The 17,906-nt window shown below is 42.4% G+C and overlaps 1 protein-coding gene across 3 annotated transcripts in view; it reads right to left on the bottom strand.

The window, feature by feature from the left end:
- The window catches only part of LAMA3 (laminin subunit alpha 3), a 272,673-nt gene that overhangs the window by 203,154 nt on the left and 51,613 nt on the right, over window positions 1–17,906 (bottom strand). For all 3 annotated transcript variants that reach the window (XM_021929998.2, XM_021930000.2, XM_021929999.2), the window contains exons 3-6: window positions 9,103–9,220; window positions 7,620–7,738; window positions 6,125–6,295; window positions 3,404–3,495 (exon numbers count right to left, since the gene is read on the bottom strand). In XM_021929998.2, coding sequence (XP_021785690.2) covers window positions 3,404–3,495; window positions 6,125–6,295; window positions 7,620–7,738; window positions 9,103–9,220 — 500 coding nt within the window. The remainder of the gene's footprint in view (window positions 1–3,403; window positions 3,496–6,124; window positions 6,296–7,619; window positions 7,739–9,102; window positions 9,221–17,906) is intronic.

The following is a 17,906-nucleotide window of genomic DNA, read 5'->3' as shown; positions in this document are numbered from 1 at the left end:
GGCAGGGAGTGGGGAGCCGGGAGGTTCGGAGGGGACTGAAGAAGCAACCACCACTGGGAGCACATGGTTGCCACGTGGTTGGGGAAGGACTGGGTGCAGGCACCGCATCCAGGGCCCCCCTGAGTCCTGGCACTCCCGAGCCTGGGATGCTGTGGCTCAGGTGAAGTGGGCTGGTAGCACCAGGATTCTGGAATTCTTTGTCCGGCCCTTACAACATCTACTGTGATGGCAGCTCTCAGTTTTGGAGCCCCTTTCCTGTCTCACTGTGGTAGATGGAACTTGCCCCACTTTGCGGATGACGATACTGGTGCTCAGAGATAAACGCACTTGACGAAGGTCATGACTGTAGGCAGAGAGACTAAATCTAAACCAAGATGCTTGACTCCATAGCTGGTGCTTCATGAATATCGTGAATATGAAAGAGGCTTTGGGTTTTGGTTGTGTTTTTTTGGGGGGGCGGTGAGCAGGGGTGTCCCCGCATGCCGCCGTTTGTGCGGCATTGAGCAAACAGCTTTTTTTTTTTTTTTAATATGAGAAACTTGCAGTGTTCAGTTTGAGTCAAATAAAGACCCAAGACTATTAAAACAACAACAGCAGCAAAACGCCTTGTCTAAGAAGGCTCTTGGCTGTGCCTCTAGGGATTCCATCAACTCTTCTCTAAGGGAAGCTGGTGTGGAATATACTCAGTTCTATTCCCAAGACAGGGTGTCATCTCTCTCCATACTCAACTGCCTGGTAAAGCACATGGACATAGATCTACCTGGCAGCACAAAACAACTGGCATCCAAATGTGCTCTTGTTGGAGAGGCAATTTCAGCTCATTGCCAATTAAACATTTGGCATTAGCTAGACTACAAGATTATTTAGGGAAGACTGCTTCAAGAACATATAGTCTTAGGCCGGGGGGCAGTGGCTCAAGTCTGTAATCCCAGCACTTTGGGAGGCCGAGACAGGCGGATCACGAGGTCAGGAGATCGAGACCATCCTGGCTAACACGGTGAAACCCCGTCTCTACTGAAAAATACAAAAAACTAGCCGGGCGAGGTGGCGGGCGCCTGTAGTCTCAGCTACTTGGGAGGCTGAGGCAGGAGAACGGCATAAACCCGGGAGGCGGAGCTTGCAGTGAGCTGAGATCTGGCCACTGCACTGCACTCCAGCCTGGGCGACAGAGCCAGACTCCGGCTCAAAAAAAGAACATGTAGTCCAACTCCACACATAGGGGGATTAAAATTCAGCATAGCAAAAAAAGGAGCTGGATACCCATCTGATTCCCACTGGCACTGCCAAATCACTGCTTTTCCTCTCTTGCAGCCCAGGCTGATGGTTAATAATACATCTGCTGTAAAGATGTTATTTAAAGATGTCATTGATTGGAGAATTCCCTTCGTGATGATCACTCTGCCCCACTCCTAGGGAAAATTGTTATTTGAGACTAGTATCAACAATCATGCTTTTTCTAAGTAACTTATTACTTTTTAGCTTGTGATCATAGTGAAATATGAAACCAAGCAGATTTCCCTTTTTGAGTTGGCTGCTAGGAGGCTCAGAATTAAATTTGAGATCCTTCCACGTATCCATGCAGCAAGGTCAACATGGTACACATGCTTGGTTAACAACCCCCCTTCTTGAGTTCCGCCTCAGTAGCCAGTAACTTTTTTGATAGTCTGGGCTTGGCTCTATCCATTAAGTTTCTGAATCCCTTTAAATTATTATAAGATTTCTACCTCATCATGGATGTGGATTTCATCAGCATTTGTTCAAGGTCAGCTTGTTGGGCAGAAGCAAACCAGCAGACAAGAAAAGGCAGGCAGTCATGTTGAAGTGGATTGCTGCCAAACTGAGCCTTTCACTAAGGCTTAGGGAGACCTCCACACATGTGCATTGGGAGAATTAACCACCCAGTGTAGAACTCCTCAGCTCTGCCAGGGTCTCCAGGGTTCAGCAGCCTTTCTAAGTAGGAAGCTCATGGCCTCTGTGATAGCATGTACTCCTTTCCCACATGGCACTATTTTGTTCCAGGCTCAGCGACATTAGCTGGACCTCTTCTCTCCTCTCTCCAACTCAGAACTTATTTGACCTGATTTCTAGTGTCTCAGGGAGACAGGACATTACAGGGTGGAAATAGATTAACCATTAATAAACAAGTCATTTTCCACTAAAGGTTAATCATTTGGTGTGTGAGCTCCCTCAACAGCACTGCTGGATCCTTGAAGTGGGGACAAAAACGTTAAGGGCTATGGGTGGTCAAGGAGAAGGGCCCCATAAAGCACATCACAGACCTTGAGAACTAGCAATTCTGCCTGAACACAAAGCTTGACCTAAAGAGGCACAAGCCTGAATCTGACTAAAAGTGAAATATATCTCTGGTAAATGCTGCTCATGAAACATTGTAGACTTTAAGTTAAACATTGAGATAAAATGATTACTATATCTGTCATCCTGTAATTTCCAGCCCTTTAAAGTATCCCACTTGCAGTGGTAACACAAATGTATTGCTGAACACTTAACATTTAAGACTCATGCATCTTACTGTATGCAAAATATACTCAAATTAAAAACAAAAAGGGTACATTCATGTTCACAGCAGCATTATTCACAATAGCCAAAAGGTGGACGCACCCCAAGTGTGTATTCACAGATGAATGGATAAACAGAGTGTAGTATATACATATATACAAGGAAATACTGTTCAGCTTTGAACAAAAAGAAAATTTTGACACATGCTCAATATGGATGAAACTTGAGGACATTATGCTAAGTGAAATAAGTGATGACAAATTTAATAAGCCAGTATTTGTTGCAAAAGGACAAATACTGTATGATTCCACTTATATGAGGTACCTAGGATAGTCATGATGATTGCCAGGGGCCAGTGGTAGGAGGAAACAAGGAGTTGTTTAACAGGTATAGAATTTCAATTTTGCAAAATGAAGAGTTCTGGAGATTAGTTGCACAACAATGTGAACATAGTTACTACTACTGAACTGTCACTTTAAAATGGTTAAAATAGTAAATCTGATGTGTATTTCACCACAATTTAAAAATCAAGGATTTGAAATGTACACCCCAATCCCATTAAACCAGGAATGACAAGTTTTATTTTTCTTGCCAGCTCTACTCAGTTGACTGCCTGAGGTATGTCTTGGGGGTGATTTGGTGGCTGGGACACAGATTATCCAGAGTGCTGTGATTGATTAGCCATGTCTGCCAGGACCCTTAGCGATTATATGAAAGAAAGTGGAGAGTTGGTGGAGAGGAGGCACACACCCCCACCTATTCATTGATCCTGAATCATTCCTATTGAGGACAGGAACCTAGAAACATTTAATGGGATGCAAACATCCACTGAAATAATTAGACTTATTCATAGTAAGGCTGAAAAAAATCTGCACAGTGTACTTACAGTTTTTCAGGATTGTTTGCATTGCACACTTCAGCATGGCCGTTGCAAACACACCGCCCACCAATGCTGATGTCCTTTATGCTGTAATAATACTGCACAACAGAACACAGAATGTGCAAGTTTCACTGAACAGTGACAAAAACTTTATCTTACTAGTCTTTAACCCACATCTGCTGCCTCTGCTTCCCTTTTAAAATTCCATATTCTTGAGCCCTACATTGGGATGTAATGTGTCTTATAAAATAAACACACTCCTTGATAAAATGTAATAACATACTGCTGAATTTGTGCATTTAAAAAAATCAGATGCTTGAAGTTCATGAAGGGAAATTGCCTTAGAAAAGAATCATACTTTATAGCCTATAGGAAAGGGATTAAGAACGTCCAAGTTTATTTTTATGTAAATTAAAATAATTTTTACATTATGTTCTACACAAATGAATTTTATACATTGAACATACTTATTTATCAAAACTGAATTTTTATACCAAAAAGGTTGCACTTGCTTTGTGCAAAATACTATCCCAGGTTCCGGGAAGGGAGATAATATTTACAGAGATGGATCCAATGCATCCCCGAGACTGGAGGGGCCACCAGAATTTGCTGAAGCCTTCCTAGCACAGGGTCGGAAAGACTAGAGTCAAAGTTTCAAGCTCCAGAAAGGCCAGAGAGAGCCAGCTCAGATTCAGCTGAAGATCAGCCCCTAAACCAGGCCACAAATATGTGTAGATCCTCTCATTGACAAGGCCCCTCTCCAATATGTTGGAGGCCTCTGCAGTGGTGACAATAGGCAGCTCCTCCTGCCAGCTCCTTCTGCCAGCTCCCTTCCTTCTCAGACTTGGCAGGAGACTGCCCAGGATTTGGGAGGAATGTGAGGACTGTAGAACAATCTTTCTCATTGAGGCCATGCTGCCAGTGAGAAGAATATCTGTCAGCGAGAAGTCTTTGAATTCACAAGGACAAGAGGGTTTTTGTCCCTTTATTGTTGTTGTTGTTGTTGAGTGTGGTTGCCTTAAAGAGTCCTATTGATTTAATGTTGGGGTTCTGTTCTGGTTCCCTCATTAAAACCTGTTAAAGTGTCAAGGCTTCCTGGAAACATCTTAGTCTGAAGCCATTAACAGCCCCCCTTGTTAATACAGATAAAGTCAGTATTACCAGGGCTTTCCATGACAAATTAAGACTCAGGGGCTTTCCTGCTGGCCACTGTGAAAGTTCCCCTCCACACGTGTTAAGGGCAGCAGCAGCAAGAGAAACCCCCAGTCAGCCTTCACCCAGCAGCACACGTGATGTGTGTCATAAAGTAGCTGGTATCATATTCCTCCATGAGAGAAGCAACCTAAACTTGGGGGGTTAAGATTATGTACTATGTATGCGGTACACTCCATAAAATAAGTATTTAATGGAGAGGCCTGTATTTATCTAAGTGAAAAGCAATATACGTAGATATATATGACTGCAAATCTTGCAACCCCCAAAAAGACAATTTAAGAAAAAAAAAATTGGTAAGGTACATTTGTGGCAGTGCTCCAGGGCACATGGAGGAACAGCGACACAGCCTGGCTATAGTTTATGAGAAAGTCCAGCCCTCCCTTGCAAATATCCATCCTCAGATTCAACACAGTCCCCAACTACACAGAAGCTCAGAGGGAGCTGAGGAGAGCAAAAAATCCAAAAGATAGGCCACCTATATCCAAGGTGCCTGCCTTTCTGTAAAATGCTCAAAACTGTGGCAATACTTACACTTTTCCCTCCCTTCCTTTCCCAGCTCTCTGATGTTACCTATATAAAAAGCCAAACTCTATAAGGTGCACTGGGCATCTTCCATTCACCCTCCAGGTCTGCTCTCCTCCTTCTCCACCCTGTCTGTGCCTGGGAGGTGAACTTTATGGCTGCAACCAATGGACTGTCTTTCTTTCTGGCTTCTTGTTTGGTTTGGCCAATGGAAGGCACCAGCAGATCAGAGGGTGGAAGAAGAGTGAGCTCAATATATTTATTCTGTGGGCTCCCTCTGTGCCCAGGAGACAAGAGTACTGCCCTGACACCTGAGAGTGAGAGATGTTCATGGGGTACCTCCAACACAGGAGAGGGCGCTAGTGCTCACCAGTACCTAGGTGCCTCCATTTCAGCTAGATGACATCACCAAGCCTCCTTGCATCTAATTGAGGCTATAATATGACCAGTTCTTGCCCATAGAAATAACCTCTGATGAGAAGCAGGTAGATTTTTCTCTACACTCTCTCTTCCCTCATCTGATGACCAACATGTAGGGGATCCAGAGGAGGACTGTGAGGTCCTACAGAATGGCTGCATCTCTATATAGAAAGAACCTGCTTCCCTGAATGACTGTGTGAAGCCGATCCTACCTGCTGACCCATGTTAAACTGTCATATGAGTAAGAAAAAAGGCTTTATTTTGTTAAGCCACTGAGATTTTGGGATTGTTGGCTGTAGTATTAATTATCCCATCCAGACTAGTACCAGACTGACTATAATCGTTTGCCTTTCATCTTCTTTGAATATAATGATTTTTCTTCAAACAGCCATTTTTATACGTCATTAGATATAAACTCCTAATTATATCTAGTATTTCAGACAAGAACAACTCCCACACCTACATCATTACAGGCTACAAAGGTTACTTAAAAGAGTTCAAGGCAATTAATTTGGTAAGCCAAAAAAAATGAATAAATAAAGTAACAAAACAAATGCTCTGACTACTCACCCTCCGAGTGACAGTTGGATCTCGCTGGGCTTTGGAGATGAGGTGTCCGAGAAGCGTATTGGTTCGAAGAAAACGCAGGCGGATGTTTGTTGCCTTGGTAAACTCCCTCAGGGTGTGAGAGAAAGTAAAATTTTTTGCACCTGGACGACCATTTATCAAGGACACCACAACCTAAAACGACCACACACACATAAAGGGGGAAAAGGTTCCTTTTATCAAAATTTAGCAGCAAGTAAGCAAAAATAACTCACATGCCCCAAGGCACTTGGTTTCTCTAAGCTATTTGATATTCGTAGGGGGTCTTGGATCTTGTTTATGTCTAAAACCATCATTGCTAGTCCCATCTTCCCTCCTACTTCCTGGTTCCAAGGTCTGGCAATATGTCTTTGAAACCTAGACTCTTGAGAGATCATTTTCAAAGCCTTTGTTCTATCAGTGTAGTTATGGGACTGTAACACTATGAAATGTTGAAAACATAATGTTACAATCTGTAAATATAAGGACACAACTTTGTTAAGCTGCATCAAAGAAACAAAGCTAAAGTAACCCAAACATCTACATGAGGTTGAAAAAAGGAAATCTCTAGATACAAAGTTTGACAGTAAATGCGTAAGAAATCTGTAAACCCTCCATTTTGTTTTAAAGCCCAAAGTGACGAAGCCCAAGTGTCAGCCATTGGAAATATGAACCACTCATGAGTTGTCAGAAGATACCACATCCACATGCTCAGGCTCACCCCTCTACTTAAAGAGAGGGAGGCTGACACCTTTGATGGAAGTTTATTTGAAACGCAGTTCATATTCATTATAGCCTCACAATTTCCAAGGAAATCTTCACTGATTGTTTCACCTGAGTTTGCCCATCTCCCTTAACAATAGCCAAGCTAACTTTACAAGGGCCAAATGCAACCCCACAGGGACAGCAATTTTTTCTCTCTAACAGATTATACCCATTCTACCAAAAGGGATCAGGGATCAGGTAGGATCAGCTCCATGCAGCCATGCAGTCATTCAGAGAAGCAGGCTTTTGCTATCTAGAGATGCAGCCATTCTGTAGGACCTCAGAGTCCTCCTCTGGATCATCTAGTTATCAGATGAGGGAAGAGAGAGTATAGAGAAAATCTACCTGCTACCACCAGCCCCTCACTCTTACAGGGGATCGTGGGATCATGGGTGAAGAGGTAAGGGGTCATCATTTCAGTTACCAGCAACCCACTTTCTAAAAACATCACCAGAAAGGACAGTTCAAGACCTGTGAGCCTTGAATCAAGAATCCTGACTTTCTGGGGATAACTGAAATCCCCCAACAGAATTTCCAACCTGGTTCATTCTGGGAGCACTCAATGTGATTCCTTAACTGTTCAGTCCCAAGCCCTGTTTCCATCTTGATCTATGTTAGATGTCCTTGAAAGTGCAAGTTTCACAATTATGAAAAATTGGATATCCTCATGTTCATTTCTGAGTCTTATCTCTCCCAGTCTTCCAAATCTACTTACCTCACCATTTTCCAAAGGTACAATACGGGAATATTCAGTAACACAAAGTACATCATCATCCCGGGTGACAGCCATATTTGCCTCCTGCCCGAATTCTTTTAAACAGTCTACTTTAGAATCTAGAAGGAAAATATTTTAACATTATATAACAAAATATTATCATTTTGTTGCAAATCTCTTAAGAAGACTTACATTTCCTTAAGAAAATACACAAAGAAAGAAAGAAGAGAAAGGCATTTAAAACTTTTAGAGAAAAGCTGAGAATGGAGTTTTTAATTCATGAAAGAAAATACCAAGCCATTTCAGGCCAGTTGACTTTCAGTGGCAATGCTTGGAGATGCAGTGCTAACTCCACACTCCTACTTAGGCAAGTTTATCTTCTAAGGAAACCTACTGGAAAACCCAATGCCTTTATAAGCAAAATTCTTGTCCACCTCTGTTCATCACAGGGTTTAGAAACCCTGACATTCTTCATTAGTGAAGATAATAGAGTCGAGGTGAGTAAAGCACAGCATAGGATCTATAAAGATGGAACTTAGTTTCTAATTCTGCATAAAAGGAAAAAGATGGGAGATGACAGTTATTAAAGTCATCTCATTGATTCACAGCTTCTATCTTACAGGTGCTCCCAAATAGTGCCAAGAACTGTTATCATAAAAGGAGTTTCTACTTCATTTCTGCCTGTGGTATCCTTGAACACATGCTTGAGAAATGGGGATATTCTTTTTTTTTTCTTTTTGAGATGAAGTCTCTGTTGCCCAGGCTGGAGTGCAGTGGCACAATCTCAGCTCACTGCAATCTCCACCTCCTGGATTCAAGCGATTCTCCTACCTCAGCCTCCTGAGTAGCTGGGACCACAGGTGCACACCACCACACCTTGCTTATTTTTGTATTTTTAGTAGAGACAGGGTTTCACCATGTTGGCCAGGCTGGTCTCGAACTCCTGACCTCAAGTGATCCACCTGTCTTGGCTTCCCAAAGTGCTGGGATTACAGACATGAGCCACCACGCCCAGCCAATGTTCTAAGAGTAATTTAGAGGTTAAAAGTGACCAGTACCTAACTAGTCATACTGAGAGATTATTTTTCGTTTATTTTCTTTTCTTTTTTTTTTTTTTTGAGACGGAGTCTCATTCAGTTGCCCAGGCTGGAGTGCAGTGGTACAATCTTGGCTCACTGCAACCTCTGCTTCCTGGATTCAAATGATACTCCGACCTCAGCCTCCCAAGTAGGGACAACAGGCACATGCCACCATGCCTGGCTAATTTTTGTATTTTTAGTACAGACAGGGTTTCTCCATGTTGGCCAGGCTGGTCTCGAACTCCTGACCTCAGATAATCCACACACCTTGGCCTCCCAAAGTGCTGGGATTATAGGGGTGAGCCACCACACCCAGCCAAGATTAATTTTCTAATTAAATCCATAGTCTTGATCTGTTTCAAGTAATTAAAGCCACACATAACATGGTAGGCAAGATTACTTACGAGCAAAGTATTGCCATGGTGAGTAGGTGCTTCCAAAATCTACAGATCTTTCCAAGACCCAAAGATCAGGGCGAGGAGAATTTGCAAATTTGATTAAAATATAGGCCACATGGAAGAGCTGATAAAACAAAAGAGATACAGTTATTAAAGTCATCTCATCGATTCATAGCTTCTACCATCTCTATATGATGCTGATTCCCAAGGCAACACATCCCACCACAACCCCTTGCCCAAGATCCCGATCCTGATTCCTAACTGTCTATTGGACATCTCTGTGGGAAAAGAAAGAGAGATCAGACTGTTGCTGTGTCTATGTAGAAAGAAGTAGACATAAGAGACTCCATTTTGTTCTATATTAAGAAAAATTCTTCTGCCTTGAGATGCTGTTAATCTGTAACCCTAGCCCCAACCCTGTGCTCGCAGAGACATGTGCTGTGTTGACTCAAGGTTTAATGGATTCAGGGCTATGCAGGATGTGCTTTGTTAAAAAAGTGCTTGGAGGCAATATGCTTGTTAAAAGTCATCGCCATTCTCTACTCTCAAGTACCCAGGGACACAATACACTGCGGAAGCCTCCAGGGACCTCTGCGTAGGAAAGCCAGGTATTGTCCAAGGTTTCTCCCCATGTGATAGCCTGAGATATGGCCTCGTGGGAAGGGAAAGACCTGACCGTCCCCCAGCCCAACACCTGTCTCCCAGCCCAAAACCCATAAAGGGTCTGTGCTGAGAAGGATTAGTAAAAGAGGAAGGCCTATTTGCAGTTGAGATAAGAGGAAGGCATCTGTCTCCTGCTGGTCCCTGGGCAATGGAATGTCTTGGTGTAAAACCCGATTGTACGTTCTATTTACTGAGATAGGAGAAAACAGCCGTAAGGCTGGAGGTGACACAAGCTGGGGGCAATACTGCTCTTTAACGCACGGAGATGTTTATGTATATGCACATCAAAGCACAGCACCTTTTCTTAACCTTGTTTATGACACAGAGACCTTTGTTCACATGTTTTCCTGCTGACCCTTTCCCCACTATTACCCTATTGTCCTGCCACATTCCCCTCTCTGAGATGTTAGAGATAATGATCAATAAATACTGAGGGGACTCAGAGACCAGTGCCAGCCCAGTGTGGGTCCTCCGTATGCTGAGTGCCGGTCCCCTGGGCCCACTTTTCTTTCTCTATACTTTGTCTCTGTGTCTCTTTCTTAGTCTCTCATTTCTGATGAGAAATGCCTACAGGTGTGGCGGAGCAGGCCACCCCTCCACATCTCTACCCAGGGGCAGCCTCTCAAGCTGATCAAATTCAAAACAAAAATCATTATCTTTCTTTCTCCACCAAATATAGACATTGATCATCATCTTTGTCATACCTTAACCAATATGCCATTCCATTTCAATCAGTCTACAGTGCATCTTAAAGTCTATGCATTCAGAAAAGTCTGATGGCAAGCAATAGTCATCACACGCTAAGCCCTCCCAGGGCCAAGAACCAACAGAACAGCCCAGAGTGTTTCCCAGCAGTGTCCTAACCCTGGTTCCAGGTTTTAGAGAGATCACGGCTGCCAGAACTGAAACCCGAGCAGCTGTTTGATGGAGTGGTAGCACTCCTTCCCTGTGGATCTCCTCTGGTCTCATCTTTTCCTGATTGTTCTCCCTCTTAACAGCTTTCTCGTTCACTCTCATCACTCTTTTGCCCGTGGCCAGGATGATGCAAAAGTATGGAAGAGATGAAGAGGGGCTTCAGTCCTGCTTTCTTCACCTCCCACTCTTCAGCTCCACGGCCAGAAGCCTTTGCAGTTTATTCCCATTCCTTCCCCCAAAACTTATTTGGCTTGAATTTTGAACCCTGAGGTTCTATTTCCCAAAGAGCCTGGTATGACACTGAACCCAGTGTTAAGCAAATCTGTGTTAATGTATTAATGAGTGAGGATTATCCCCACCCCACTCCAGGATCCCTGACCCCAGGCAACAGATTTCCCGGTGACTATCTGAGGAGCACTCCCCTCTAGCCCAGTAAAGCCCTTTGAACCACAGGCTCCTCTAGTTGGGGAGGAGGGAGTGCTCAGACCCTGTGGGTTCCTTTTTTTTCCCAAGGGGAAAAAAAAAAGGAGTTTCATCTTAATATTTTTCACAAACAGTAGTATGATAAGAGTTTTTCGTTTGTTTGTTTTTTGTTTTTTTAAGTCTGAGAACTGCCAGCTAATGTAAACATTGCAAACCCCAAAACAGAAGGCAAAGTATCTAGGACAATGAGACTCAAACTTTTTGTTCTCAGGACCCCCTTCATATTTTTAAAAATTATTGAAGACCTAAAAAAGCTTTCGTTTGTGTGAGTTCTATCTATTGATATGCACCATATTTAAAATTAAAGTTAAAAAACTTTAAGATAGATATACTATCAATCACTTAATATAATAAACATTTTACATGTTAGCATAAATATATTTTTATTAAAAATTACTATTTTTTTATTTTGAGGCAGAGTCTCACTCAGTCACCCAGGCTGGAGTGCAGTGGCGCAATCTCGGCTCACTGCAAGCTCCCCCTCCTGGGTTCATGCCATTCTCCTGCCTCAGCCTCCCAAGTAACTGGGATTACAGGCGCCGCCGCCACGCCGGGCTAATTTTTTGCATTTTTAGTAGAGACGGGGTTTCACCGTGTTAGCCAGGATGGTCTCGATCTCCTGACCTCATGATCCGCCCGCCGCGGCCTCCCAAAGCGCTGGGATTACAGGCGTGAGCCACCGCACCCGGCCAACTGTATTTTCTAAAACATGAAATTTTTGGTGAGAGCAGTGGCATTGCTTTACATTTTTGTGAAGCTCGCTAAGTGTTGGGCTTAATAGGAGAAAGCTGGATTCCCACACCTGCTTCTTCATTCACTCTGATGTGATACGTTGTTTGGCTGACGTATTTGAAGATCTGGCCTCACATAGACCTGTAATAGAGGAAGGAGGAACTCTGGCCTTGTAGACCTCCCAAAAGGTCTTGGGGACCCTCCCAGGTTCTCATCCATACTTTGAGAACCAGTCCTCTCAGGCACAGAGATTTACCCCTTGCTCAAAGAAGCCCCTTTGCTTACCTCCGAGGAAGGAAGAATTGTCACACTGATTACTGGAAACCCTAAGCTCAGCCAGTTCTGTCCCTATCAAACATTTGCTCTTTGATCTTGAAAAAAGTGCTTATTTGGGCTCAGGTTAACACTCCCAAGTTGTCTACCAACACGCAGAAAAAGCTATCCAACCTCATAAAAACTAATTAGGAATTATAAGGTACTCTGAAAATCATAAAGCAATACTGTAAAGGTAGGTGTAACAATTTCCAAAGACACATCCCATTATTATGTAGTGAAGGAATTCATAGGAAATCCAAGAATTCCTGTTTGGAAAATCAGAGCAAATATATTTCGCTAAAAACTCTTCGCACATCTCTCTCAGACCACATCAAAATAAGGCCACTGTTAATTATGTGAATTCAATAGACTACAAATGAAACTTTTTTGAATACAGTAACCATTCAAAGCATTCTTAATCCCTTCCACCAAACTCCCACAATCATAGCACACATAGCCCTCTAAACTATTTATCTAATAGGTCATGATTTAATGAATACTGTCTTTCCACATACCATGTTAAGCACTTCACAAACATTCTCTCATTTAGACCTCACAATAAGAAGCGGAGTTTTATTAACCCCACTTTAAAGTTGAGGAAAGTTTGGCCTAGAGAGGTTAAGTAACAAGCCCATACCTTGCAGGAATAAAAACACTGAGCCTAAGTGTATTCCACCCACTGAGCGTTTGCGATGTCACAGGACCTAATAGGTACTGAATATTTGACCTGTTTCATCTTGAGGGGAAGAAGTCATCAGAGAAGTGCCAAACATCATTATTTCCCAATATGCTAAAATTCTATTCTATAGAGCCCAGGGTGGGGCGCTATCTTATGATATATCTCAAGTGTTAATGGAGGGCATTGGTTTTCTAAAGTTATAGTTTCTGCCACTACAAAGCCATGTGAATGAAGTAGCTTCAGTGGCTCAGAAGGCAGCCTCTCTTTGTTTAGTTTCATCTTGTTTCTAGGTAACATTTGATGCCTTTGAAGCATTATGACACTTAAAAATCCCAACTCTAGCAGCAACTGATGTTCCCCTCTGCCTGTTACAGTATCCTGCCACCCAGGCCTAACTTAATAACTCCACTGATGGCACCAACTCATCTTCCAGCACTAATTAGCTAGAACATGCCACTTTTCAATGTTTCCCTCCCATTTTTGTCTTAGGAATTATTTCTGAGGTTCCCCAATGTATGTTTATGTGCTCTGAATATATTGGTAGGGTGCATCTCTTTGGTTTGGATCCCATTTGCACCAAGCGACTATATGTGTTATTTATCACCACCCCTGCTGTGTAACATGCCCTGGAATCTTGCCAAGGTCTCCAGCTCTGCGGCAAATCTCCTCTGACACTTGCAGATTCAAAATGTCATAGTGAGGCAGAGTGAGAGGTCTCCTAAGTATGTTCACAGCCCGGTTCAGGCATGTGAAGCCAACAGGTAGGGACTCGTTCTGTTTTGCTTGGTAATTTTAAATGATATGCTTGTTGAATCGCTCCTTCTGTTAACATTCCTTTTTTACTCTCAGTACTTGAGTTTACTCTTTGGCCACTGAAAATACTTCAAAGCACACATGAGTGATGCTAGAGATTTGCTGATATAAACGAGGACCCTCTGTGAGACTAGAAAGCACCAAGCTATGGAGCCACTGTAGGTAGCAAGGCAAAGTTGTACATTTTCAAAGAGATCATATTTGGGGGTCAGAGATAAGGGGAGAAATGATGGAGAGGGACGGAGTTGTACTCTCTCCACGTGCTTTTGTAATAAGCTAAAGATAGCTTGAAGTGTGTTGGTGATTGTTTAGGTAGAGAAACAAAGTAGTCTTTTAAATAATGTTTTAGTAAAGCAGATAATGATCATAAAAGGGAGAGTGTGAGGCACTTCAACTTCAAAAGACTTCAAGGTGAGTAGGGGAGACCAGAGGGTGTCCTCTGATCCTTGCTTCTCGCCGCAGGGCTGCATGCACTGAAGCCTCTGAAATTACAGCTTGGTGCAGCCTGTCCTCTATTCATTTCAGGCCTTTCCTGGACTGACTGCATGTAACAGGTGTTCACACATGGGTGTGAATGAATAAATGAGTGGATGGATGGATGGCTAGTAAAGCTGTGTAGCTACTACTGAGTTAAAGGGGCAGGTACCAGCTGGCAAACATAGAGACAGAGGTGAACCCCGTAGTGGTCCTACCTTGGCGTCTAAGCTAAGTTGTAGTAGAATGAACTCCCCTGGGGGGAAATCTCTGCCCTGTCACCCACTGGCTATGCGACTCCAAGTACATCACTTACCTACTCTGAGATTTCATTTATTTGCTCATAAAAGGATCAAAACAGATATTTTTTAAGAAAATGAAGAAGAATAATATGTACTTCATACAAATTTGATATTCTTCTTCTAAAAGAGCACCTGTCATGCACTGTGGTACATATTTGTTTTCATCTGTCATTCCCACTAGGCTGTGCCATCTTTGTGTCTGAATCACTCCTGTATCCTCAGAAAAGGGGCTTAATAATACATGTTGTTGAATTGAAATGAAACTAACAGATGGGATTGTGAAAGTGCAAAATACTGTGCAAGTACACTTAAAGTCGCATCCAAAATAGGCTTCCCACTCAACTAAAGAGTACTCCCCATGCCAGAAACCTCCAAGTCTGTAATAAAAGTGAGATCAGTCTGTCAACAGCTTTATAATTTAATAAACATATTATTCCACAAGGTGGCATTTCATAATTTACTTCTCCCAACTTTTTATTTTGCATAATTTGTAAACCTACAGGAAAGCTCAAAGAACAATACAATGAATACTCATATGCTTTTCACCTAGATTCACCGTTAACAATGTGCCATATTTTTTTGTTCTCTACACACACACACACACACACACACACACATATTTTTGATTCTTTGAAAGGAAGTTACAGACATCATAATACTTTCCTCCTAAATACTTCAGCATGTTATCTTCCAAGAACATGGATATTTCTTCTACATAAATTCAACATTTTCATGCATAAGAAATTTTACCATATATTCAAAATTGTATTTAATACATTGTCCATATTCAAATTTCCCTGATCCTCTCAATAATCCCCATTGCATTATTCTCCTATTTCAGGATTTCATCAAGGATTACATATGGCAGTGAGTTGTCAGGTCTCTTTTGTCCCCTTTGATCCACAGCAGTCCCCCAACATGTTTCATCCTTCCTGACACTGACATTTTGAAGAGTCCAAAATGTCCCACAGTCTGTTCTAAGTCTTAACGTTCCGTCATAGAATTGGTCACAGAATCACAGAACGTCCCCCAGTCTGAATTTGTCTGCTTATTTTCTCACAATTTGACTCAGATGGAGAATCCTTTTTTGTTTGTTTTGAGTCAGAGTTCCACTCTGTCCCCCAGGCTGGAGTGCAATGGCACGATCTCGGCCCACTGCAACTTCTACCTCCTGGGTTCAAGCAATCCTTGGACCTCAGCCTCCCAAGTAGCTGGGATTACAGGTGTGCACCACTACGCCTGGATAATTTTTGTATTTTTAGTAGAGACAGGGTTTCTCCACATTGGCCAGGCTGGTCTGGAACTCCTAACCTCAAGTGTTCCACCTGCCTCAGCCTCCCAAAGTGCTGTCAGGTGGGGCATTCTTGGCCAAATCACTAGCTGGGTGGCACTTCCTTTTCATGATGTCAGCAAGAGGCACGTGAAGCCAAGCTGTCCTATTATTGACAATGCCAAGTTTTATCACTTGCTTAAAAAGATGTCCATCATATTTCCCCATTGTAAGTTACATTTTTTACATTTGTAATTAATAAGTAACCTGGGGAAGACACTTTGAAACTTTTTTTTTTTTTTTTTTTTTTTTGAGACGGAGTCTCACTCTGTCACCCAGGCTGGAGTGCAGTGGTGCCATCTCGGCTCACTGCAAGCTCTGCCTCCCCGGTTCACGCCATTCTCCTGCCTCAGCCTCCCAACTAGCTGGGACTACAGGCGCCTGCCACCACGCCTGGCTAATTTTTTGTATTTTTGGTAGAGACGGGGTTTCACTGTGTTAGGCACTGTGTTAGATCTCCTGACCTTGTGATCCAACCGCCTTGGCCTCCCAAAGTGCTGGGATTACAGGCGTGAACCACCACACCCGGCCGAAGCATTTATTTTTATTAACTAAATTACAAATCTCCCTACTACCCATGTACAAAATACAAATACAAATTATGAAAAAATAAGTCACTAAATATAGAACCAAGCAATTAAATTTACTTTGTGGTTGGTGTCCATTTGAAAACCTTATCAACTGAGCCAATTTTATAGACTTTTTTTTAATTGAGAAGAAATGATGGCAATTGAGTAAAATTCAACTGCAGTTTAGTAACTTAGTTTGACCTTTTTTTACAAAATGAGGTACAATCCTCGTAAAACAACCAAGGCCAGGGATGAAAATACAACCCAGCCAGCCCGAAAAGGGATCCTTTTAATCCTGGCCTAAAGAGTCCATCTGCCAATAGTTCAGCAAGAACACTTCTTTCTTTTGGGTTTGTCATCACCCTTGCTGAAAAACTCAGGCCCTGGCACTATCAGAAAGAGTGTGCTTGGTTTAGGTCTAAGGAGGATTCTCAGCTCCTCTTACTGGTTCCAGAAGTACCTGCTCACCTACAGGAGAGAAGGTGGATCACTCCAGAAACTTAGAGAAAGGGGCTCAAGAGGTCCCTAAGTCCCCTCTCACTCTAGCATCTCATTCTAAGGGGTACTCACTGCATTGCTGACAAGTTCTGGCCATTACAGGTTTCCTCCATGTTTGTCAAAAACTTTCTCTCATCAGCCCTCCTTCCCCCGTGGAGTAGCACAGATTTCTACTCTTTATCCCACATGGCAGCCTGCCCAGAAGTTAAATGCCCACGTTCTGTCTCCCTCGGTTCTTTTAAAGCAATCGAGATTCAAGTCAGCAGGAGGCAAAGATTAGGGTGGAAACTGGAAAGGAGAGGAGAGAGTGTCTCACTTTCTAATGTAAAAGAACCACAGGAGCCTGAGAAATAAAATCTCTACACCAAAACTCAGTCTAAAGATTTGGGTCACCACAACAACTTGGAAAATGACAATCTTAATGAAAGATTTCAGGGAAAAAAAAAATGGTAAGACAAAGGGGAAGTTGTTAGGTATGACACCTAGATTTTATACTGATAAATTTTGAACTCTAGGGGAGGAAAGAGAAGGATTGATGACATATGGCATAATTTTCAGTCCTCGTGGTCTTTAATCATCACTCCCTAAATAGACTTAAAGTGCAGAACTTGAGACCAAACTGTTACTCAAGAGCATTTTATCTACAACTAACAATTTACAAATAGATTTGGTGGTGACTATAAACTGAAGTCAGCCAGAATCTAACAGCTCTGAGCTCAATTTCATAACTGAGTCTTGTAGTTTATCCTACTCTCTGTAACGACTTTCAACTGTCATGGATTTGTTTTGTCTGGGACCTGGTTCTCCTTGTAAAACTCACTTTTTCTCATTCACACTTTTTTGATAATTTACGAGAAAATTAGGTATGCTCTTCAGTTCACTCACTGAATAGATGAGTAGCCTAAGAATGTGTCTGACAAACTTTACAGAACAAAGGAAATTCTATAGTCACGTTCTTCTAAAAAAGAGATTTAACTAACTCAACTTTAATAACCAGCAACCGAGTTACCTAAATCCTCCTTCAATCTATTTATACT

This window comes from Papio anubis, chromosome 19 (genome assembly GCF_008728515.1).
Source record: "Papio anubis isolate 15944 chromosome 19, Panubis1.0, whole genome shotgun sequence".
NCBI classification, from domain to species: Eukaryota; Metazoa; Chordata; class Mammalia; order Primates; family Cercopithecidae; genus Papio; species Papio anubis.
Note: the sequence above shows the minus strand (reverse complement) of the source record. Positions and strands in the feature narration are given on the sequence as shown.